The 25,998-nt window shown below is 41.2% G+C and overlaps 1 protein-coding gene across 3 annotated transcripts; it reads left to right on the top strand.

Moving 5' to 3' along the window:
* Positions 1 to 1,402: 1,402 nt before the first annotated feature.
* On the top strand, positions 1,403 to 25,998 carry taok1b (TAO kinase 1b). 3 transcript variants are annotated; one of them, XM_039777070.1, is made up of 21 exons: positions 1,403 to 2,073; positions 11,133 to 11,391; positions 13,276 to 13,347; positions 13,898 to 13,999; positions 14,105 to 14,150; positions 14,311 to 14,407; positions 14,532 to 14,645; positions 15,161 to 15,252; positions 15,660 to 15,753; positions 15,900 to 15,981; positions 16,791 to 16,958; positions 17,299 to 17,505; positions 17,984 to 18,118; positions 18,431 to 18,667; positions 18,778 to 18,906; positions 19,783 to 19,866; positions 19,993 to 20,112; positions 20,219 to 20,458; positions 20,596 to 20,808; positions 21,197 to 21,379; positions 21,794 to 25,998. In XM_039777070.1, exons 2-21 carry the CDS (start codon positions 11,260 to 11,262, stop codon positions 22,280 to 22,282), a joined length of 3,036 nt encoding a protein of 1,011 aa, XP_039633004.1. In that variant the 5' UTR covers positions 1,403 to 2,073; positions 11,133 to 11,259; the 3' UTR covers positions 22,283 to 25,998. The 3 variants fall into 3 exon arrangements, with proteins under 3 accessions (XP_039633004.1, XP_039633005.1, XP_039633006.1); XM_039777071.1 differs by lacking the exon at positions 1,403 to 2,073 and adding an exon at positions 2,595 to 2,841; XM_039777072.1 differs by lacking the exon at positions 1,403 to 2,073 and adding an exon at positions 2,874 to 3,002.

Genomic DNA, 25,998 nt, shown 5'->3' with positions numbered 1-25,998 from the left:
TATGGCTGATAAATGGTATGTGAAAAAAATCCCAGTGTTAATGAAGGCCCTCGGTGCACTCTGAGTACCAACTGCATGAGATCAGTGCTTGGAGGCTTTCTACTATTAACAGTTACATGATAAAACTCACTATTTTGTAACAAGCAGCTATTGGTGAATGTGCATCTCCAGAGAGCATACATTAAGTGAGACAGATGCTTCTTCCGCATGTAACTATGGGTGTAACATCTGTAAACAAGCCCAGTCACCAATATGTTCAGTTCTAATTTGAATAAACATCTATGGGTATACTCTGGGATTTATGTATTTACATTATACACATGTATGTGGTGTGTTTAAGAGACATAAAGTTCTGCAGCCTATCCACCCATATCATTTGCTTCAGTGTGTACTTCTATGCCTGGATACAGACCACACAGGCAGGGCCCGATTCCCATCATCATGACAACAGGGCTACCAAGCAACCAATCAAAACCCTTTGAGCCCAGTTCTGCAAGCTGATTGGTTTCTCAGCCTGCAGCTTGTTGTGGAATGCCCATCTTTAACCTCACTGCTGCCATGCACATTGCATATATCCTATATTTCGATACAGATTACAGCTACATGTGTAATCCTCAGAGATGTGGTGTCACGTTTTTATACTGACGTGATAAGTTGTTTTTCTGTGCTAGAACTAGAACATCTTAATTAAATGGAGAAAAAAAATCTGTGATACAGAATAAGCATTTGCCTCAGCTACACAAATGTATGCTTCCCTGATGTAAACATAATATGAGGCAAAAAGTACAGTGTCAGACGTGGAAAAATCTGCAGCACATCAATGATCAGTTGCCAATCTCTTTGGGGCTGAGGTCTTGCCCCCCCCCCCAATTATGTCTGTTTTATGTTCAGTCCACTTTAGTGTTACTCATTACATAACCATGTAATACCAAGTCATATCACGCCAGGTCATGGATTATAAGGTATTGCACGCAGCACACACTTTCATAGGTTTCAAAGAGTGCAAACTGACAGGTCCATCAGAGGATAATCATAGTTTTGCAATTATATTTCAGTACAAAACTAGACTGTAGTCCGCACTACTGTGTACTAGAATAAATTATGGTGTTCTGAGTCAAACCCCACTCTTCTCATCATACTACGTTCAAGGACTGATGAACTGCAGCGTGGTCCCTGGACAGCCATTCCTAACATCTTGAGAGGACCTGGATACATAAAAAAGTTTGTCACATTGTCTGTGAGTTAACGACGGGCTATTTATAGTAGACAGTGACACCAGATTAAGACTGAAACTGTTAATCAGGTTAGGAGCTCAGTGACTGAAAGTGCATCCGACCAAACACACTACACACATTGAGATCCGACCATCGTTGATATTGTTATCCCCTGCTATAAAATGCACTAGGACACATGTGGATGTCTCTCTCCATCCAGATGCAGTTGTTGGATGCCACAGCAGTACCAAACTGAGATTAAGGGGGGGCAACGTGTACCCTAGTAGTGTACAGCTGTTGAGCATCCACAAGCCTCTCCAAAACTGTCACACGTGTACTCTTGTACCGATCCGATTCTGTGCTTTTTCCGATTAATTTGCTCCTTGATTCCTTCACGATGGAAGGGAGGCGATTCTCCTCGCCGCCATTTTTAGGGGAACTGCCTATTGAAGAGAGAAACTTTGACGTTAGCAGCTATGTAGCTAGTTTGCCAGTAGCTTGCCTGCCTACCAGTTCGTTGTGACTGCTAACGCTTGGCAGTCGTTAGCCACAGCAGCTTGCTTCACGTTGGTATAAATTATCCCTGCGGCCGACCAGTATACGTGACAAAAACAACGGTTATTGCTAAAGTGAACTATATAGATAGAAGTCAGTGTGATCGTCGTGGGCAGTGCAATTGTGCGGCTAGATTAGCATTGCTAATTCATAGCTAACGAGTTCACACTTTGATTTCTCTGGACTGCAATGCCTCGTCTGTGATTTTAGCGTCAGCTACTTAGCTAGCTAACGTTACTCTGCGACTGGATTAACCAGCCGTTTACACACCATTTCGCAACCTGCGTGGATTCATTTTAACCGGGTGAGTTTGTCGCTAACTTTAGCTTTCTGCTAACTGACAATGGGTAGCTAGATTTGTTCTCCAATATGCAGTGGATTTCAGATTCTCGCTGGCTTGATTGCTATTCGACAGCTAGCTAGCTAACGTTAACCAAAAGTTGCTGTCACAACTTGTACGTTCTGTCGCATCGACAGATTTTAGTCTGCCGCACTGGGTAACTTCAGAGATCTCTTGTTAGCATAAAGGCGTTTGTTTTGAATGTCAGTGTAACTCATCAGCAAAAATACAATGTACGGGCAGCGAGTATATTTTTTCCAGGATGGCGAAGGCATGTCCCGCCCTACTCTGCCTTACTTTGCCTCTGATTGGCTCACCTTGACATGCTTACCCTAACCAATCCTACTCCTCTTGCCACCTAACCACCAACGAAAGCAGCGAATACAAGCCAATTAGAGTAAGAGTAGGGCGGGGCATGCCTTCTCTATGCCTTCGCCATCCTAGGAAAAAAATACGTATGGGGAGTAGGGCTAGCGAGCTAAATTGTGAGTGGTTTGGTGTAAATAATGGCAACGGATTGCTTTGCCTAAGAAGCGTTAGCTAGCTACGTTAGTTTGCTAATCCGCTTTATGCAACTATCGTTGCAAGCTGTACGTGCCACTCCCTCGTTTTTGTTTATGTGCACTGTGCTGGCTGAAACTCTGCTTTGGAGGTGTCTGTTTTGGAAGTTTGCTTATCTGTAAAGGACAGCATGATGAGTCACATACTGTCTGAATAGCTAACTGTGTGACGGTAGGTGACATTGGGTCAAGCCTTTCTGTCTGTCGCACGTACATGTCCTGGCATTGTGTTTACAAGCAGGAGAGTCTGACAAGTCATTGTGAGTATGATTGTGTAAGCGACGAGGAGAGCTTGCGTCCATCTGCTGCTGATGGGTTTTTTTGTGCACTGACGTGAGTCGCATTCCTCAGTTTTCTGTGTTGTTATTGCATAACACTGGCTATCACTCAGTCAGCTACTCTTCTGCTTGGCTTATCTGTGACTTCGCCGATTAATGTATGCATGACACAGGGAATCGCTACACAACGATTTACCATAACACTTTGAATATGGTTAAATCACGCATAACGTCAGTGTTGTGACATCAAGTTTACCATTTAACGTTAACTAACCAATAAGAGACGTTGCGCTCTATTGTAGTGATCTGTCAAATGCGATGTCCAGGTTTGATGACTGATACCCAAACAACTAGCCTACACATGCTCTATGTTTTATGTGCCATATACACTGGCTCTGTTTGTTCAATAAGCACTGCAGTATGACTAGTCCACCTATCTTTGTTCGTGTCTTTAGACTGCGATGAACAGCTGTCCATGTTATTAATGCAGCCTGGCAGGTACGACTTGTCCTCTGTTATCACGTATTTGTGCTAGGCTGCCTGTCCCTGTTTTCCTATGTTCTTTATAACATTTCCTGATCTGCACACATTTCAATTGTTTATTTATGCACCTGCATGCTTGTCAAAACAACAGTGCATTCTAAGGCTGGAACAACTCCCCTTTAGCTACTTTCAAGGACTTGCTGCCAGCTGATGATGAAAAGTATGCAGCGGTTATTGACTGTAAACATCTCAATGCATGAGAAGCCTATAGATGCAAAGTTATGTTTCTTGTGTGTCAGAGTTAAAACAGGGGGTGCAGAATATGAGCACACTGCATAATGGATGTAAGTGTCTCCCAGGAATAATGGATTAGACATTGAAGCAAAGCCAGCGCTGCTTGCTAAAGTCTAGATCCAAGTCAGTCAGTGGCAGTCAGCCTCTGCAGAACGAGTGTCATTTCAATAATATGACCCACTGCAGTACTGCCATCATAATGTTTTTTTTGTGTGTTTTGAAATGTGTAATGCAGTTATAAAAGGCATAGTATGCCCCCCATTTTTTAGGTTACTGATTGTAATGTTACAGTGCTTTTATATTTAATCGCATTGTGAAAACTAATGGCTAATCAATTGACAGTGATCCTCAGGTGTTAGCTGTGTTGACTAACCCAACTGACAGTGACATCTTCAGTTACATGGCAATTTAAAAAAAAAATAGATAATAAAGTTATGGTCCTCTTCCTTCAAAGGAATTCCTAGGCATCTGGTCAAGGTCTTTGATTGAGGATGGCTGCTGAACAGTTGGAAAACAATGATTGCGTATTTGATGAGTCAGACTGAGAGCAAGAAGTAAAACAGGGAGGATAGTCGGGCTGCTCGATTATGGACAAAATCATAATCACAATTATTTTGGTCAATATTGAAATTATGATTATTTAACACGATTACTCATTGTCTTTAAAATTATTATTAATTGCACAGTCCTAGAGGATAGACGCATCAAAAATATATTTTTAGGTGATTTACAGAGGACACACAGACAATAATTAATATCCACAATAGTTGCGGGTCTGCCATTTTCTTTTCTTTTTTGTGATCTTTTTTTTTATTGGCGGGTCTGCCATTTTCTGAAATTATAGGATGCACATTGACATTTCAATTACTTGATCTTCATCAGCTTCAGTCTCAAATTTTACACATTTTTTGAGATTATTTTGAACTTTAAACAGTCTATGATTCTGTCTCAAGTTACTCTGACATCCACTGAGAGGACTTTATAAACGTTGTTTAAATGCCTGTATGTCTTGTTGTTGAAGGGGCGACAGGGAGATTGTCTTCTTTTTTACCCAACTGTGTGTGTGTTGATGTTCGGGTCATTTATGCCAACAGGAAGAGTGTAAATGGAGCTTGGTGAGTGGAACGGGATGGGTCAAATCCTCTTAGTGTTTGGTCACTCCACTCCTCTCCCCTGTCACCATCATCTTTAGAGTACCACAAATCGGAATGTGTTGTTAACATTTGGTAGCTAGAGTGTTCACTTCCTCCACTCAGTGAAAGCCACGATCTGTAATCAGTCTGGGGAGCAGGAGCACGGACACCCCACCCTTCATCTTGGGGGATAGAAACATGGTGTGTAAGCCATTTGAACAACAGCACAAATGTAGGTCATGAAAGTAACATTGTCTCGGAACAAACCGCTGTGCAGTGCTGTTTTAAATAGGCATTTGGCTGATCTTTAAAGTAAGGATGCATCTAACCCATCTTTTCTCTCTTCTATGGAATTCAATATCTAAACTCAGCATATTGGCTGCCATTTTTAGGCTTATGAACATTTTAACTATATTGTTGTCATAAAGTTGCATATTTACAATTTTACAACACAAGTCTAAGTATTTGGGCTAAACTATGACCATTTAATAATATACACCCGCTCACTGCATTCCTACTTTGAATTATTTAGAAATACATTTAGCATCTTGCTGAGGGACATTTTGAAAGTATGTCTAATGAAAGTATATGCCGCATATATTTCTGTTGAGGTGTGCGTGTGTGTGTGAAATGAAGAAAATCCAAATGACTACTGCGTTTCCACAGTTCTGTAGAAAAGGCCTGCACACCCACAGAGGTGATATCAGTTATTCTGGTTGATTAGATTTCTTTTCAGCTTTACATTTAAGGTTGAAGCTTTGCTGAGGTCAACTACATGTACCTAAAATACTCATAACGGTGCAAGTTGTCCCGCTTTAGCAGGTGCAGCAAATTCAGGAGAGTCAGGGAGATGTCCGCACAGAGAAAGCGTAATCAGCCCAAATAACTCAAACAAAAAACTGTAATTGTAGCTAGTCACAATACGACCCGGGACAGTTGGCTATTGAGCAAAAAAGTGTTACTTTGGAGCTGGATTAATGATCGTAACTGTTTTGTTTGGATTTCAAACAGCAAAAAAAAATGTAAAGGAACTGTGATGGATGGATATCTTACACTGTGTTTTAAACAGCTTTTCCTTTGTATTCTTTTCTTTTATCTTTCATATCTTGAACATCTTTTGTACATCTTTTATCTGCATTTTGATAAATCAGCAGACAGCAGGATTGCTCCAGGGTTGCTCCTCTGTAACTGACCCTGTGCAGCTAAGAGAATTTCACAATGGCGATCAATAACGTATTTGATTATTTATCATCCCTCTCCATTCTCTCTCTCTCCCGCGTGCACACTCTCTCTCTTTTCCTCTCTTTGACACCCTTTGCTACTCAGCTTGGTGTATTGGCTGTCTCTTCATTAGGCTTCTTGGTGATTTTACAGTGCAGAGGAAATCAATTCACATAATACACAAAGAGAATCCATTTTCTTGAGCAGTAAAGCAAAACAACTTTGTGTGTGTGTGTGTGTGTGTGTGTGTGTGTGTGTGTGTGTGTGTGTGTGTGTGTGTGTGTGTGTGTGTGTGTGTGTGTGTGTGTGTGTGTGTGTGTGTGTGTGTGTGTGTGTCAATAAAACCATCACAACATTTGAACAACTCCAACCTTTCTAATTTAACATCAAGAAAAACTGTCCTTTCCATTTCTGATTTTTTTCAATTGGTTATGCTTTTAAGTTATGCCTCCCTCCCTTTGTCCCATTAAATTATCCTGTTTCATCAGGCAATGTAATTAAGGAACTAAGATGCTCTTTTTTTTATTATTTTTTTTTTAAAGATTATTTTTTGGGCTTTTCGCCCCTTAATTTTTGACAGGGCAGCTAGGTGAGAAAGGGGGGAGAGAGGGAGAAGACATGCAGGAAATTGTCACAGGTCTGATTCGAACCCTGGACCTCTGCGTCGAGGCATAAACCTCTCAGTACATGTGCTCCTGCTCTACCACTGATCCAACCCTGCCACAGGAACCAAGATGCTCTTAAATACAGTTTTCTTGTTCATTAGTAAGTCATCCATCTCTTAGAGCATGACCATTTAATGCTACACAGGTAATGGGCTGGACACACTCCAGTCCACTGAGCTACCAGTGGATTCTTTATACAAGCATAACTCACTCAAACCTCTAAAAATGTAATATTTATAATTAGTATTGGTTAAAAATAGTGAAGACAGGCCAACATTGTCTTAAAAAACCAATGATTTAGAAAGCACATCTATTAGAAAATAGTCTAGAAACTATATGGAAATGAGGTCATTTCCTTATAGCAACTAGCAAAATCCTTGTAAGACATGGAACTATTTGTTTTAGTGAGTGCAGCTTTAATTAAGAGGAATTAATCATACCATTGTTATAAGGAGGCGTCCATTGTGATCACATTTCCTTTTTAATTAAAGGATGATTCTGTGTATGGCTATCTTAATATTGCCCAAAGTAAATAAGCACTTTATACGGGTAAATAATAGTATGCTTTTTAGCAACCTAGCTTGCGGTCTCACATTGTAAAATGCCAAATCATTGTGTGCTGATTCACGCATTCATGAGGAAGTATATGTTAGGTGGGAAAAGTCTTTCTTTAAAAGTACAGAGCTTTGACAGCAGAGTATTTATAACATTGTTTTGTTGCTGCTAATGTTCATGCTTTGTCAGTATGTGATGCTTATTTGGGGCGGGGTGAGAGTTTTGTCTGCTAGGATATTAATCATTTAGAGTACTTTGTCAACACTACTTCTAAGCTTTTCTGCCTTTCACACAGACACAGAGGGGTCTGTCTTTTAATATACTGAATGTCAAGTTTACCTTATAGCTTGAATCTGTAATGTAATTTAAAAATATTGTATCATCGTGTCTCGTCTGCACTGTTGAGATTTTTGCACACAGGCAGTACATTTGCCTAACTTCACTCTTTTTGTCCTTAGTGCATTATTTAAGACCATTGTCCTGCTAGAAACTGAATCATTGTCCAACATTAAGTCAGATTGGATGGCATGTCTACAGAATAAGGCCATGCTTGATTTAAGTCACTGTGCACAAGAGAAACATCCTTACGCCTGAATATTCAGTGTAAGGTTTAAACTTTGATTCATATTGCTTCTTTCAACCAAACCAACGAGGTTTGGTGTAGTTGGGACACATTTAGCAGCCAAACATATGTATTATAATGCGTATCTTGCTGCAAGCATTGTGACAGAATTAGACCAAAAAGTGAATGACTAGATTCCCTAGAATTCAAAAAGACTTCTCTGCTCGTGTTACTAAAGCTTGTTTCCAACAGCAGTTTTTAGCTTCTCTCCACTAAGATATTTATTGTCCTTGAGGGCTGTGTGTCTTGGTATACAAGTTTCACTTTTGTGTTTTTTATTTTTTTTTCTCAGTCAGCTAGATAGCTTTTCAGCAGGAGAAACCTTGTGACATTAAGCCAGCAATGTGGTTTTGGTACAGCAGGCTCCCAGGCTAGGCTAGCGGTGCTGCAGAACCAAAGATAAACCGAATGAGGCAACTATCAGTTTTCCCACTCAGTGTTTCTGTAATGACATACGTGTGGTGTTAAGGTATGGATGGGGTTGTTGCCAATTTCTGGCCGAAGCAAGACATGTAGGTGAGGTTGAAATAGGTGGAGTAATTCTTTTATTCCATGTTGGTGGTTAACATTTGGGAAAAGGAAAAGTACAAACTAGAGGTGAGTGCTTTGTACATTTCCTTTCCACTCTTTAGGTGTACCCCCCTGTAAGTATACACATACACATACACATAAGGTATGTTTGACATCAAGCCATAATGTCACATGAGACAAATTGGTTTCTTTTCTTTTACCTCATCCTGGGCATGATGTATCCCTGCTCAAAATGTTAAAGCGTATGTTCAAAGAACAACGGATGATGTGGGTCTGCAAGCTTAGTTAACTAACCGGCATCAGTCACAGTAAAAGCTACAACCCCGAAATTATTTTAGTAATTATTGTAACTTAAAAAAGCTGATCTGACAAAAACAAGTACAATTAAATACCTATTAAACAAACAGCACATGCACATCATAGCAGTGTCACCTATACAATACAACATATAGGGCATTGACATACAAATTAATATGAAGCCTAATACAACCCTCGATTAGTAGAACTGTCTCTTTGTTTGTTTGTGTGTGTTTCCACAGTATATCTAGGCCTGTCACGATAACAAATTTTGCTGGACGATAAATTGTCCCAGAAATTATTGCGATAAACGATAATATTGTCATCGAGAGACCATTTGCATCTAATATGATAATGGCATAATAATCCAGGTACACCTTTTCAAAGATCAATACACTTTTATTTCTAAAGAATATTTAACACTGGAACTGTAAGACATTTTAAATATCCACAATATGTCTTTGATCTCCTTTAGTAGCCTATGTCGTCTTTCACGCTGATGTACAGTTGTGGAATTGCCGTTTGTGACACGTAAGTTCTCAGACTACAGACTCTATACTAAATTTTACAATTATTTAATACTAAATATTAAATTTAAATAATATATAATTAATAAATTAAATCTATCTGTATGGCTATCTGCCACATGGCGAGTAAATGTACCAAAATAGTTTTGTTTTTCAGTTTTCATTTTGGCAAAGGTGCGGCTTCTGCTCCTCTGCAGGTCGGAGCTTCGTGGGGGCGGGCCGACACACACACACACACACACACACACACACACACACACACACACACACACACACACACACGGTGCAACTCTGACATACTTTCCACACTCCGTGTCCGCGGACAGCTGTAGGCTTGTACCGTTAATGTTCGGTGCATTGTCGGACACATGCAGCCACTTTCCTGAAACCGCTTGCGAGACTGACGAGTCCACAGCGGCGTGTATGTCCGAGCCCGTCTCCACCGCCTCCACCTGCAGGTTGTCAGCTGTGTGGTTTGGAATGAAAGGGAGATAACGGGACGCCGAGTAACACGGTTGATATCGCTCATATACTTTCTTTTTGACGGCGCCTTAACTGCAAAGTGCTGCGGGAAACCCTGCTCCAACTCTCAACTAGCGTTTGTCAGTCTCTGTCTCTCTCTCTCCACCTGGAGTCCCGCCCCCACAAAGACCATGCGACTGACAAGAGGGTTCACTCCTCGTTACGCTAAGGAACCGAGAGTGGTCCTCCAGTCTCTTTGGTAGAGAGAGACGAGGAAAACAAACAAGCATGCAAATGCAAATTATCGCGGCCGGAAAAATTATCGAGCTCATTTTTTTTATCATGCGATAACTCGATTTATTGACTATCGCGACAGGCCTAAGTATATCCCAAGAAAAGACCTTTAGAGGTTTGGAGAATTTGCTGTATAAGGTATAAAATATACAATATATGCATATACATACACTCAGTATTATGAGTATGTGGTAGAAAACTTTGCATGTGAACACATACATAACTTTACATGCATGTTAAATTAATTAGCGAGACCAAAATTGCATCCATTTTAAAGTACACAATAAAATGTAACTCAAGGTCCTCTAATTGATCATTCAGTGCAGCTCAAACCCCATTACTGTAGGCCACCTCCATAGCAGGGGACATTAAATCGATCATCGAGCTGGGATATTTGCATTGCCCAGTCATTCCAGTAGCTTGCAGATCTGCAATAATTGCTGAAGCAATCTGAACTGATGCACTTGTGATGACTGCAATTAGTAGATTATATTAGGGTCAGCACTTGAAGGTGTGACTAGTGGCTAAAATCAGCAGGTTTAAGATACTTCAGGAGCCTCTGACCTTTCTGAAGAAACGTTGTGCTGTCTTTAGTTGTTTGTATGTGGCCAAATTTTTTGCATGAACATATGAAATCACTGAAGTAAAAAATGACAGGCTGGCTCCAGTCCGGCCAATGTAGAGAGTTGTTCTGGAGCCCTGCAGTCAGTTCCTGAAACACCTTTTTCCAGCCTATGTATCACAGCATTTTATTTTTGTTTCCTTTCGTAGAGTGTCTTTATTGTGTGTTGTGGTTGGAATGGATGAAAAGCAGAGTTTGATAAAATGTGACTTTGAGTCCATCATGTTTTAGATTTGGATTTGTGTATTTCCTCCTTTCAAAATTTGGCCATTTACCTTTCTCACTTGCATCTTTATTCAATTCTATTTTATTTATAGTGTCAAATCACAACATGAGTTAACCCAGGACACTTTACAGATAGAGTAGGTCTAGAACACACTATAATTAATACATATACGTGCAAATAGACTCGTCTTCATACTGTGTCGGATCAGGGAGTTAACACCTCTGTCTCTGTGACTCTGCTTCTGTCCATCTAGGTGCCCATGTGCTGGTTCCTTAGGCCCATCCATTACTGCAGATGAATCTTCAGCTGCTTTGGTGTAGCTCAGCACCCAGATAGTCCCATCCCCTTTGCGTGGGTGACCAGGGACTACATTAACCAGGATGCCCTCCTCTGTAAGGGCAGGGAGCCTGAAGGATCCGGATGTGGCTGAGCTTTTCTTCAAAGAAGACCCAGAAAAGCTTTTCTCTGACCTCCGAGAGATTGGCCATGGCAGCTTTGGCGCTGTCTACTTTGTAAGGCAACTACATCTTCACGCTGACTCACAAAAAAGAGAAATGTAATTTATAGATTTGTTAATCAGGGATATGATAATACAGGAAAACTTTATTCAGTATATTAGGGGTGACTCTGAATAGTCGACTATTTGAAAATTTGATCTAAGGAGCCTCATTCTGACTGCTAATCTAACACACGAATCGTCGCAGTGGCGGAAAATGTGATTATGAAACAGGATCATTCCATTCGGGCTATATGGGGTGTGATTTTACAAAGAATTGCTTGGATTATTCGAAGAAATCATGATATATGGCCTATTTTGAAATGCATTTATTAATCAGAGCACTCACATAAGAACATATTACAATAGATGAACAATTACAATTTATGAACAATTATCTATCAAAATCAGCAGGGGGAGGAGCTTAGAAACAGCTATCGCGGCTTGCAGCACTGTCGTTGACTGTCCCCTCACTCCCCTTTCGTTTCCCTTCTGTCTGTGGATTGCTACAAAAGTTGGGCCAAAAGTTCTATTTACAACCATGAAAAGCAAGCAGGGTAACTAAGTGACTCAATCTCCTCCGCTCCCACAGCGAAGTTGCGATTATTTTGACTGATATTGCAATTGCGATATTGGAGGGAATGATTATTTTTACATCATTATTTTCATTATCCTTGAAAAACATATTCAAATTGTTGTGGTGTGATTTTTTTTTTTTTTTTTTTTGTGAGGATCTTAACTAAACAAAGATGTTTTCTTAAGTCTGTAGAATATGATGTGTAATCCAGGACATCTCTGCAGCACGACAATATTTAATTTAAAATCACCTTCAACACTCTTGTGATTTAAAGTGCCCATATTATGAAAAAAACACGTTTTCAGGGATTTGGGGTGTTCTTTTGTGTCTCTGGTGCTTCCACACACATACAAACTTTGGAAAAAATCCATCCATGGTGTTTTGAGTGAGATACGGTTTCTGAATGTGTCCTGCTTTCAGTCTCCTAGTGAGCTGTTCAAAATCAGCCTCGGACTGTGACGTCACAGTCCGAAATGAGCTGGCAACCACAACCGTTAGCTTGTAGCGTTAGCGTTAGTCTGCTAATGCTAGCGTTAGCCGGCTAACGCTAGCATGCTACGTCGTTCTCAATAGCAAAGCACTGCTACAACACACACAAGTTCACCATAATCTACAAAAGAACTACTTACATGTGCGCCCTCATTTAGAAGTCTCCCAGCTAAACCTGCCTTGTAACTGACCAAAGTTGGAGAAACAGGCTTTCTTTTACTGTCTCTAGAGTTAGCTAGCTGACATGCTCTACATCTGAGCTACTGCGCATGTGCGAGTGCAATCAAAGATAGTACAGAAGAAGAAGATGAAAAGAGGTCTCACTCTGTAGCTAAAACAGAAACCAGGTGAAAAGAGGATCTGCAGCAGTGAGAGAGAGCTGTGCAGTACAACAAAAATATGGTGTTTTTTGAAAATTAAACCATGTAAACCTATTCTGGTACAACCTTAAAATACAGTTATGAACCTGAAAATGAGCATAATATGGGCGCTTTAAGAATTGTAGTAGGCTGTATAGCAATTTTGATAACATGTTGATTAATTGTTTAGCCCTACTTAAAATTTGCCAGAGTTTGTCTAACACTTACTAACTGTAAGTTATTTTTACCACCCCATGTTGGAGTTTAATAACACAAAGGTACAGCGGAGTGATATGACTCACCCTAGCTTTCTGATCTGACTTGTTGTTCTTGAACACTACACACAGTGTGGTTTAAAAAAAGTACAAGAGGTCTTGAAAAACCACATCCTCGCTGAGAGATAATGTACAGAGAATTAGATGTACTGTATGTTATGGTTGAAATATGTACTGACAGTGAACTTTGTGTTTCCCAGGCACGGGATGTACGCACAAATGAGGTGGTGGCAATTAAAAAGATGTCCTACAATGGCAAACAGTCTAATGAGGTGAGACGAGATTGATTATATTTCTATAATAGTTCAAACCTTAACCATAAACATTTTCACACAGAATGGGAAGTATTTTACTTTGAACATTAACAAATTTTTTTATATTTTAGTTTGTAAATGTATCAAACCATGACCATACACCTCACATCGTTTTAGCCAGCTGCTCTTTGTGTTTCTGACAGTACAAGATCTTGACATTTATCTTTATATAACAAATGTTGTGCTGATATCATCAATAAATATTCATGTCAAATAGTGAAAGGTCACGTGTGTGTGTGTGTGTGTGTGTGTGTGTGTGTGTGTGTGTGTGTGTGTGTGTGTGTGTGTGTGTGTGTGTGTGTGTGTGTGTGTGTGTGTGTGTGTGCTTTCACTGTCCCAGGTACAGTTCACTCTGCTCATGATTTCAGATTAGCTATAATGAGATTACACATAATCTGTGAGAGAACCACCATACACAATCTTTTGCGCACACACATATGCAGTCACCTCCAATGCATAAATCCAAGCAATGCATTGCCTGTTTTGTTTCCCTTCTTTCCTCCGACAGAAATGGCAGGATATTATAAAGGAGGTGAAGTTTCTCCAGAGGATCCGGCACCCCAACAGTATAGAATACAAAGGTTGTTACCTCCGTGAGCACACAGCATGGGTAAGTCACCTGTTAACAACAATTTACAACTGGAAGATGATCTCATTATACAATGTGTAAGGGTATCTATACATTGCTATTCTTGACTTTATCTCTTGTTTCCAGCTGGTGATGGAGTACTGTCTCGGCTCAGCCTCCGATCTGCTAGAAGGTGAGCAGGTGTTGCATGTTTTTTTGTGAACAGATTTGACCCTTCCACAAGAGATGAGATGTAGGACTGGCTACATGAGCTCACAGAAAAGAAACCTGGACATTGATGTGTCTTCATCAGCTGCTGTCGATTACTGCTCAAACTGTTTTTCCTCCTTCAGTTCATAAAAAACCTTTACAAGAAGTAGAGATTGCTGCCATTACACATGGTGCTCTGCAAGGGCTGGCCTACCTTCATTCCCACAATATGATCCACAGGTGAATGATTTTTATATGGCATATTGATTTATTGGTTATTAAGAAGCTTCTGTAAACACTGTTTCCCCCTGCTCTCTCACACGTTCTTTTTTTTTTTCTCTCTCTCTCTCTCTCTCTCTCTCAGGGATGTGAAGGCAGGTAACATTCTGCTGACTGAGCCTGGGCTGGTCAAACTGGCAGACTTTGGCTCTGCCTCCATTGCCTCACCTGCCAACTCCTTTGTGGGAACACCATATTGGTAAGTGAAAACTGAAAGAATTGAAACTATTTTATGTATTAAATGTTGAGCTGACCAAAATATTGACATAATGAACAGTCTCTTATTGAATGTCTGCTTAAAGAAGCATTGGCTCATGAAATGGATTTGAGTATTTACCTTTTATTTGCACACATACTTAAAAAGCATCCTGCTGATGTATTCAAATGCTCTACTGCTGTGATTGTTGAGGGCAATGTATGCTCAGGATGGAGACATCATCTTCAGGATTATATACTCTATTTACAGAATATTATGCTTTTTTGGTGTTATTTATGCCATTGAGAAATAACTTAGATGACTCATGAATAACATCATTATTTAATTCCAACAAAGTGACAGTGTGTTTTAGTTTGCAGATTAATATTAAAACAAAGGTACGGTCTTCTTTTTTTCCACATAAAGACGGAAGTGCGAATGAGTATCTTTGAAAGTCTTCTCTCTCTTTTTTTAAAAGGACTTTCACCTTCACTTATCTTTCTCCTCCCTTTATCCAGGATGGCCCCGGAGGTCATTCTAGCTATGGACGAGGGCCAGTATGATGGGAAGGTGGATATCTGGTCCTTAGGGATCACCTGTATAGAATTAGGTAGGTGACAGTATGTCTGTATTTTATCTTTTAAAATGGAACTGCAGTAGAAAGAATATTTTTCTATAAAAATGAGTGTATACTTAAATACACAATATTTTATCCAGATGTAAACAAATCATGGCCTACCATTCTAAACGCAGAATTTGCTATTGATCGACAGGTCTTTGAACACAAGGACTAACACCAGTAACTACTGTACATCTACTTACGTAATGTTGTCTGACTAAGATTTGTTTGATATAAGATTTGGTTAAACAAGTAATGTTTACGAACTCCGCAGTAAAACAGTCCAATATCTTCAGTTATGATCAGTTAAAGTAAGGCAAAACATTTTCATCTGAAACTTAAGATATGTTAATAAACCGGTGACAGGAATACATACTGACGGTCATTTCTGTTCCAGCCCGAGAGGAAGCCTCCCTTGTTTAACATGAATGCAATGAGTGCCTTATACCACATAGCGCAGAATGAGAGCCCCACACTGCAATCCAGTGAATGGTGAGATGCACCCCCCCCCCCCCACACACACACACATATGAGCATGAGCACATACATGTAAGTTGTATGTTTCTAAAATGATGAGGTTTACTTTTGTTAAAGGCGGTATCAGTGTCTGACCCTTTGTCTTGTCATCTTTGTTTCAGGACGGATTACTTTAGAAACTTTATTGATTCTTGCCTTCAGAAAATCCCCCAGGACAGACCACACTCTGACGATATGCTGGGTGTAAGTCTGTTCTGATTAACTAATCCTTTACTTCTGCACACACACACACACGCACACACACACACACACACACACACAAAAGAACATGTACAGACAGTACACACAGAGCTCGGTTTTGTAGAAAGAACACAGATGTAATTACTGTAGAGATGCGACTTCTGCATCCATTGTTAAGTAACTGAGCAGCTGTCACTAAGTCCACTAATGCTAATGGAAGTTGTCCTTGGGGTATAGAAGCACTGCATACTGTGTCTTCCTTTTTTAAATGTCAAGTTCCAAAAGTGTTACATTGTTCTTTTAACTGCTTCTCACTGTGATCTTCTTTAATTGGACTTCTGGCCTAACTTTGACTTCTAGCAAAGTGCCTGCTAATCATTCTAAAAATCCTGTTTTTGTCAGCTCTGATTTTATTCTTATATCTTTGTCAATATTGACAACTGGCCATCATCTGCATGATCCACTCTACTACACTGTTTGCATTGATCATAGAGCCTAACAAATGTTAGCAATGTAAAATAAACAGCTATAAACACTAGGAACAATGTGAGTTGTGCTGTCTTACTTAATACAGGCCTTTCTTTCTGTAGTTTCAGTGCAAAACCATCCACCGCCTCATTAAATATAGTGTTCTGACCAGAATACTGAAACTAATAGCCAATTCCGCGCTCGGAGCTAACTGGGAGGGTTCCTTCTTGGGATATTGAATATTTTACGTTTGTGCAGTTTATGGCACAAAAACAACTTCACACGTTGATCTACTCCAAAAGCTCTCAGTCATTCTGGTTTGTTTTCTTCACCCTTCCCTCCAGCATGCGTTTCTGCAGCGTGAACGTCCGGACTCCGTGCTGATGGATCTTATTCAGAGGACCAAGGATGCAGTGCGGGAGCTTGACAACCTGCAGTACAGGAAGATGAAGAAGATCCTCCTTCAAGAGGCCCACAACGGACCCACAGCAGAAGCCCAGGATGGAGACGAGGTGTGTGGATGTTTTGTATATTAAAGGTGTAGTAAGCGATGTTAAACCACTACACTTTCTGTCAAATTCAGTGTATGTTTTCTCACGGTCACCTAGCTCTCTATTTTCTGTGTGCGCTGAAAAAGAATCCAGTGTTCCTACACAGCCCTGGCTCTGTAAATGGAAAACAAACCGAAAGGTGAGCAAGAGCCACAAAACACTATTCCAGCCAATCAGCAACAGGCGGTGGCAGTTGCTCGCTCATGCAAGCGAGTGAAGGGGGGGGGAGGGAGGCATGTGAATGTTCCGTCTGGGGCCAAGAGTTCTCAACAAGAAGAGTTCCTTTCCGCTCTGTCTCCAGGAGCTGGAGCCGGGCGGAGGTCGGACAGGAACGGTGAACAGTGTCGGCAGTAATCAGTCCATTCCCAGCATGTCCATCAGCGCCAGCTCCCAGAGCAGCTCTGTCAACAGTCTGAACGAAGCGGCCCAGGACAGCCGCAGCGAACTGGAACTGATGGAGGGAGACCACACCGTCATGTCCAACAGCTCCGTCATACACCTCAAACCGGTGGGTAAAGATACACCGACACACAGCTTTAGAGGAAGGATGTAGTGCATTATTTTCATTATTGATTAAAGGGGTACTTCACCGATTTTACACATGTCCTTTGCTCTGGTGGGGCTTTGTATAGTCTGAGAAAATTAGTCAAGTGGTATCAGTTTATAACAGAAACCCTGTATTGCAAATTGACGATGTCAAATTTTAGACATGGACATAATGTATACAATTCAGGGAATGTCTAATGAAAGATGCTATTGAGGTGCGGGAAATATAGGATCACGTGGTTTTGGAGTGTGACCAAAACCATTCTGTCTCGTGCAAGTCCCAAAACTTGGCATACAAAGTTGTTTCTGATTCTCCTTTGTTCTATCTTGATCTGTTTCTCCCCTTATCCCAAACCGTCCCATGCCCCCAATGCTTCCTTTTGTCTATATTAAATACCGTAACAATATAATATGTTAATCCTGCTGCCTTACGTCTCCAGGAAGAAGAGGAGAGTTTCTCTGGGGAGCAGGCAGCCCGCAACGAACCCTCTGAGCCCCAGCCAACACCAGCTCAGCCCCCAAGGAAGCACTACCGCAACAGAGAGCACTTTGCCACCATACGCACAGCGTCACTCGTGAGAGAACACTTGTTTACTCCTTCATGCAGCTCACTTACTAATTCAATTTATTAGTGGATGTATACCAGAAAGGGCCAGATATTTAGTGCTTAATGATTGACAAAATGTCTGTGAAATAATTTGAAATGTTCTACATTACATACATCTACTAAGTCTTTCAACATTGCTGTTATACCTACACATTTGAGTAAGATGTCTTTATCCCTCTGCACAAACACCAAGCCAAATTTCTATATTTCATCACATTTTTTCAAATAATATATATCTAAATGGACTGTGCTGATTCTCTCCTGCGTCCACATCTTGCAGGTGACCCGTGAGATGCAGGAACACGAGCAGGACTCGGAGCTGCGGGAGCAGATGTCAGGATACAAACGCATGAGACGGCAACATCAGAAGCACCTGATGGCCCTGGAGAACAAGCTGAAAGGGGAGATGGATGAGCACAGGCTGAGGCTGGACAAAGAGCTGGAGAGTCAGAGGAACAACTTCACCCAGGAAATGGAGAAGCTGCTCAAAAAACACCAGGCGGCCCTGGACAAAGACGTATGCAGAAAAAGGAAAACTCCATTGGCCTACTGATACTGTTCAATTCAATTATTTATATATAGCAAGCTTTTTCTTGTCTGCTAATCAATATTTGTGTTTTGGTGTAGCTTAAGACGTTTACCAACGATGAGAAGAAGTTCCAGCAGCACATCCAGGTGCAGCAAAAGAAGGAGCTCAGCAGCTTCCTGGAGTCACAGAAGCGGGAGTATAAACTTCGCAAGGAGCAGCTCAAAGAGGTAACACACTTGAACCGCACACATCTCCACCACAACCTATGATGATTTTGTCTATGATTTACCCAAATCAACTAAACATACATAATAAAGTATACACTTGGACTCCTTTAGGTGTGTGGTCGAGGTAGCTCTGCTATATGTACTGTACATATCTATATAATTGTTCTTTTATTTTATTTTGATGGTATGTTTTTTTGGTTAAGATTGTTTATTTCAATATGATGTGAATGTGCTGGACCCGATTGACAATGGGTGGGCAGAGTTGGGCGTCACTATTAGGGCTGCTGGTTATTTTTTTGATTAATTGATGATTTTAGTCTCTTGGTCTACAATATGTATAGAAAATTGGGAAGATACCCATCACCGTTTTTTTTTTTTAAAGCCCAGGGTTATGTCTTCAGATGTTTTGTTTTTTCTGACAATCAGTCCAAAACCCAAAGATATACAGTTTGTTATCACATAAGACAAAGAAAAGCAGCAAATCCTCACACCTAAGTGGCTGGAACCAGATACTTCTTGCATTTTTGCATGAAAAATGATTTAAACAATGAATTAGTTATCAAATTAGTTGCTGATTAATTTTCTGTTGATTGATTAATCAATTAATTGACTAATTGTTTCAGCTCTTGTCATATAATAATAATCATTATTATAATAAAAAATATATATATTGATCTGACATACACTGAAAAAGGCAGAGCTTGAAGAATCTGTGTGTTTTGATTGTACAGTTGCTATTAATTGAATAACAGCAAAATGCAAGAAGAAAATTTGTGAGTGCTCACCCCATGCTGACAAACTGTAATATCCATAAATCCCAGGAATGCCAATGCCCTGACATACTGAAAGAAAACTAAATTAACACCTGTGTGGCAGGAACTGAGCGAGAACCAGTCGACTCCTAAGAAAGAGAAGCAGGAGTGGCTGTCCAAGCAGAAAGAGAACATCCAGCACTTCCAGGTCCGGAACTCTCAGACAATATGTACACTGTGGCAAGCCCAAGACCAAATTATGCTTTTACACAGGCCGAGCAGTGAATTCACACAGTCTGTAGAATCTGTGATGTTAACAGAACTTGCTTCCCAGGCGGAGGAGGAGGCCAACCTGCTGAGGAGACAGAGGCAGTACCTGGAGCTAGAGTGTCGGCGGTTCAAACGTAGGATCCTCATCGCCAGACACAATGTGGAGCAGGATCTTGCTAGAGAGGTACTTAGTCACACAGAGAGAGCCAGCCACATCCACCCACTTTTATGTTTTTGATTGATTTTAGTTGTTTGACCGCTGTCACCCAGCATTCTCTCCTCTTTTTCAGGAGCTGAACAAACGGCAGACACAGAAGGACCTGGAGCACGCCATGCTGCTCAGACATCACGAGTCGATGCAGGAGCTGGAGTTCAGGCATCTGGGGACGATCCAGAGGGCGCGGGCAGAGCTGATCCGGACCCAGCACCAGACCGAGCTCACCAACCAGCTGGAATACAATAAGAGAAGGGAGAGGGAGCTGAGGCGCAAGCATGTCATGGAGGTCCGACAGCAACCCAAGAGCCTCAAGGTTCGTAGACTCAAAGTTTTTTTTCTTGGATGCAGTTCTGTAACGTACCCCGATATACAGACTTACTTACACAACACTTGCAGCGGTCATGCTCCATTACTCAACTTCTTCTTTTATTTTCTTTCTGTCTTCTTCAGTCTAAGGAGCTTCAGATTAAAAAGCAGTTCCAGGAGACTTGTAAAACCCAGACCAGGCAGTACAAGGCCCTCAGGAACCATCTGCTGGAGACCACGCCCAAGGCTGATCACAAGGCTGTGCTCAAGAGGCTGAAGGAGGAGCAGACCAGGAAGCTGGCCATCCTGGCCGAGCAGTACGACCACTCCATTAATGAAATGCTCTCTACGCAGGCTGTGAGTACCTACAGAGAAGGCCTATACAGCATAGGTAACAACAATAAAAAAATGAACTCCTTTTCTGATGTAGTTTTAAACTCACCGTCATCGTTTAAAAAAATCTCAGTACCGATACAATACAAGAAACCAAAACGTACATTGTTAATACCTCGCATTAAGGAACTTAGATATGTTTTTCTACACAACTCTTATAACAACATAAGCTAAACAATATTTAAATTAGCAAAGTTATTATATTAGTATTTATGGCTTCCTGTAAGTAACTGTATGTCACTGACATTGGGCCAAAAACAAACACTATGGTGCTTACAAAGAGAGATGTAGCTATATATCTGGATCTTTCTCTCTTTATGACTTTCTTTTTCTTTCACTTGCCTGCCCTCAGCTGCGGTTAGATGAGGCTCAGGAGGGGGAATGTCAGGTTTTAAGGATGCAGCTGCAGCAGGAGCTGGAGCTGCTCAACGCCTACCAGAGCAAGATCAAGATGCAAACCGATGCTCAGCACGACAAGGAGAGGAGGGAGCTGGAGCAGAGGGTTTCTCTGCGGAGGGCTCTGCTGGAGCAGAAAGTAAGAAAGGCCCTGGACTTTGTCTAGTGATGTGTAGTGTCAGGATGTGTGTCAGTACATTTGGGAGTGACAGTAGACAAAAAATCTGTGTTTTGAATATCGGTAATGGGACTACCCTTTTGTTGACATTCACATACTGTGTCCCCATGCATTGTGTCTTTAATTTAAAGGCCATTCAACCCTTCCTACGTAATTTCCCCTTTTGTGGGCTGTATGTTTTTTTTATTCGTGTTTTATATTTCATTGTAGATTTTTATTCCGGGGGTTATTCTTCTATTTCCCAATAATATGCAGACTTTAGTTGAGTGAACTTTTGAGTTGATTCTCCTTTTAAAGCAGACAAATGACAGACTTTGATTTGTGCGCTATCACTTAGAATGTATTTTGAACTCATGTGTTCGCTTTTCTCCGTAGATTGAGGAGGAAATGCTTGCCCTGCAGAACGAGCGCCTGGAGCGAATCCGCTCACTGCTGGAACGGCAGGCCCGAGAGATCGAGGCTTTTGACTCCGAGTCAATGCGACTGGGCTTCAGCAACATGGTGCTCACAAACCTGGCTCCCGATTCTCAGGGAGGCTGGGGGGGAGGAGGTGGCCAGGGGGCTCAGGGTGGGGGCCACTGGCCTGGTGGAGGAGGCGCCCACCATAGTCATCACCACCAGGGGGGCTCCAGCTCACAGCAGCCCTGGGGTCACCCCATGCTGGCTGGGGGCCCGCCACCCTGGAGCCTCCACCACCCTGGAGGAGGGAATCAGAGGGGTAGCGCGGGAGGCGCAGGAGGGGTGAGGAACAGTCCTCAGGCTATGAGGAGGACGTCATCGGGGGGGAGAAATGAACAGGGCATGAGCAGGAGCGCCAGCATCACCTCTCAGATCTCCAACGGATCCCACCTGTCGTACACCTAGAACACACACACACACACACAAGCAACACGATAATTGTCTTAAAGTCAAATTCTTGTGCACCGAGGTGACACTACACAGACACGCACCATGCATGCACCACACATGCTTCACATACACTTATTTCCCACAGTGTGTCTAACACACACTGCACAGTGCTAAGACTGGGTTTACCTCAGCCCAGTATCTCTCCATCACCACTGCTCTCTTACATCAGTGTACTGCTAGCAGTAGTCTGTGGAAACCCAGAAGTCTTAAGACTCATCCAAGATGGCTGAGGGCCATATACAGAAAGCCACAGTGCAATAGTGTCATTTTTACTGTAGCCTTTAGTGCTATTTAATGTGTTTTGCCATGTTAGTCTCTGTTGCCATAAATGTGATGCTTTCACAATATGGTGCATTGTGGGAAAATTTGCATCCAGTGTGCAATTTTTAGAATCACATTTAAAAAAAATTGTTTTACCTCAAATCACTCACAGTTCAAGATTTAAGCACAGACATCTTACGGATAGAAAGTGTAATGAGATTGTTGTTTATGTGCAGTTATTGACGAATGAGAAGGCAGGCGGTAATGTAGGGGTATGACTTAAGATTAAAGAACAGACAGTTTCAGAACACATTGGGACAGGTCTAGAAGGATCATGAAAAAAGTGCAAAGGTTGTTGTAAGTGAGTACCAGTGGGTATCTCTGATTTTATAGTAGTAGCACAGGTACATCCAAAGTGTCACGAATAGTAATAGCTAAAAGTATGCAATCTTTCATTTCAGCCTAATTGACTTAACTGAGAGGGTTATTCTCCACCTGAGAGGACATCTAACCAGTGAAATCACCTTATGCAATGTTTTACTGATATGAGTAGTTAGGAGTTTTTGTGTACTGTGAGCAGGGCTGCAAAGATGCCAAAGTTAAGGGTGCACAGTCCGATCTATGCCAACACACTGTTATGTATTTAATGAGACTGTGCGAGTGATGTCAGTGGAAATTCAGGTAATACTATGTGGCCAAGTTAGATGCATGTGTTGCTGGATGGAAGGAGAGAAGGGAGTCATTTCTTGCGCATCCTCATTGGCTCGGCTCTTGGGTTTCCACAGACCTCTCTTTACTCATGCCTGCCAAGTGGACAGCCAGTCTGAGGGATACTGTAGCCTTATTAGTCCACAGCCGTCATAACAGGGATGGGTTTTCAGCAGCATCTAACCTCCCCTTGAATAGTATCAAAACTAATGTTCACTCCTAAATAGTTTGCAGTAATTTTCTGGTCTAATCTGGCCCTGTGTTGGTCCATGAAAGCGATGCACGACGCAGTAAAAAAACTTTATCTGACAAATAGAACCATGCCTGTTGGTCTACCTCAAGAACATTCGAGCAGAGCTTCACCACAGGGTGTCGTGATTAACAATGACTTGCACTTTGGCACAGGCCTTCACCCACACTAAACAATTATCAGTTTTACACACACACACACACACACACACACACACACACACACACATATATGCGCATACAGTAGTTATAGAATGTTTATTCCCCAGTGAAACAGTATGTCCCTTTGCCCACTTGGTTGATGGATGCATGTACATGGGTACATTTTGTGAAAATGGGATTGGGACATAAAGGTGCTTAAAAAAGACGAAAAATAACATACTCCGCAGTCGTTTGTTGAGTTGGCTACAAATGAGCAACACACTCAGCAGCATTTGTGTTGGCTCAACAAATCCATCTTAGTTGCCTAAAAATGTCCCTGTGTGTTTTTAATGAAAAAAAAATAATCATTTCATGGGACTATAGTTACAGTGAATGAAAGGGAGCGTAAATGAGGAGTTTTACTAGCCCTCTGCCGGTTGGTGACTGCTGAATGTCTCGTTGGGTGGATGGGCGGTGATGCTGTGATCTCTGCTGCCATGCTCCTGCAACCTTCCCCGGTCTGACATCCCACTCTGTCTCACCCCCGGTGAACCCGATGTCATGTTCTGACCAGCGACCTCCCTGATTCCCTCCACCTTCGTTTCCTCCCCTCCTCAGCCTGTTGTGGTCTTCACCCCCTCCTTGATCTAATTGGGAAGAGCTCTTTCAGTAAAATGAGAGAGAGAGAGAGAGAGAGAGAGAGAGAGAGAGAGAGAGAGAGAGAGAGAGAGAGAGAGAGAGAGAGAGAGAGAGAGAGAGAGAGAGAGAGAGAGAGAGAGAGAGAGAGAGAGAGAGAGAGAGAGAGAGAGAGGTGGAAGTATTACTATGAAATGCAGAGATTATGCATTATAATTTTTAGAGGTGGAATGTACAGGAAACCTGTTAATATTGTATATTTTGAATTTGAAAATATGGAAATCTAATTGACAAATCAAAGACAACTTAACTAGTTGTGATGCGGACACAGTGATGTGGTTTTAGACCAGCGGTATTCAAATGAACGTTCAATTTACAGCTGCTAGGTTTTCCCTGACTTGCAGCTGCGAGTTCTGAAACTTGATACAGATATTCTGTTGTGAATGATAACACAACTCTAGGTCATATTGCATTGAGTAAATGGCAACATTTAGTTTGATGCTGAATAAGGATGATTTTACACATAATTTGAACTCTAGTTAGGTGTAGCTTTGCATTAGCAATGGCTATATTTTACTGACATTATGCTACCCAATATAGAAGACTCAACGTGTCTATTTAGGTTTTTCATGGTTTTTAGAAGACTCAGCCCTAAAGTAAATGTTATAATAACACAGAACAATAAAGAATTTTCTTCAACTATCTGGAAAACTGCTGAATTCTACAATATTTGGCTGCGTAAACCATATTTAGTGTACTCTACAACCAAAATTCTTGCACAAGACGGTGAAAATACATCTGTTGTTTGATATCTCTCTTTGATATAACTCTTAGGTGTTGTAGGGTCCACGGATATAATTTGGACTTGATTTATGAATCATCTACCCTCTTCTGTTGTGGTTATACACAAAGCATTTTCACACTGCACTTAAGTTTTTGCCTTTTTTATCTTACCACCCTGCACACATGAATTTATAATCATGTTGTTTCTCTTGGCTAAGTTAGGAAAACAGAAAAACCACAGAATGTGGTGGTCAAACTGTTTTCTTCAGCCAGTATGCCATTGTACCCAACCAATGTGTTATTTCCTTTTATGCCAGAAAGGTTAATTTTACTTTCCAGAAGATGTCAGCAGATTTCGGCCAAATGATTTTTAGAACTTCTCTTGTGTTTACTATAACTCCCAGGTGTTTTGCGAGGCAGTCGGGCAGAGTCCAGCTTTAGACCTTGGTCACTCTGAACTGGATCAGTTGCACTGATTGCACAAGTGATTGACCAGATTAAAGAGACTACTGTGATCCCCCATAGTATTGCTGAGGGACGGCTGCCATTGGCTGAAATAGGCGAGAGGGAGGGTTAGGTCTCTGTACAGTCTGTTTATCAGTATTCCCTTTATCTCTCCTGTCATTTGGTGGATCTTGCTGTTTTATTCTACGTAGTCCAGAGACCTGTATTAAACTGTATTAAATTGTATAGATTGTGCAAAAAGGTGAATGTCGCATAGCAGAAGAGAAAAGCTATTCCTTACAGATGACAAAGTGATTTAAAATGTATAAAAGACATTGAGAAACAAAGTTTAGGGGGATAAATGTAATATTTTGTTTGTAATTACTATTTTTTGTTGGAAGAGGGCTACTGGATAAAGAATCATCTGTAATAAAGTAATTTTAATATTT

This window comes from Perca fluviatilis, chromosome 16 (genome assembly GCF_010015445.1).
Source record: "Perca fluviatilis chromosome 16, GENO_Pfluv_1.0, whole genome shotgun sequence".
NCBI classification, from domain to species: domain Eukaryota; kingdom Metazoa; phylum Chordata; class Actinopteri; order Perciformes; family Percidae; genus Perca; species Perca fluviatilis.
Note: the sequence above shows the minus strand (reverse complement) of the source record. Positions and strands in the feature narration are given on the sequence as shown.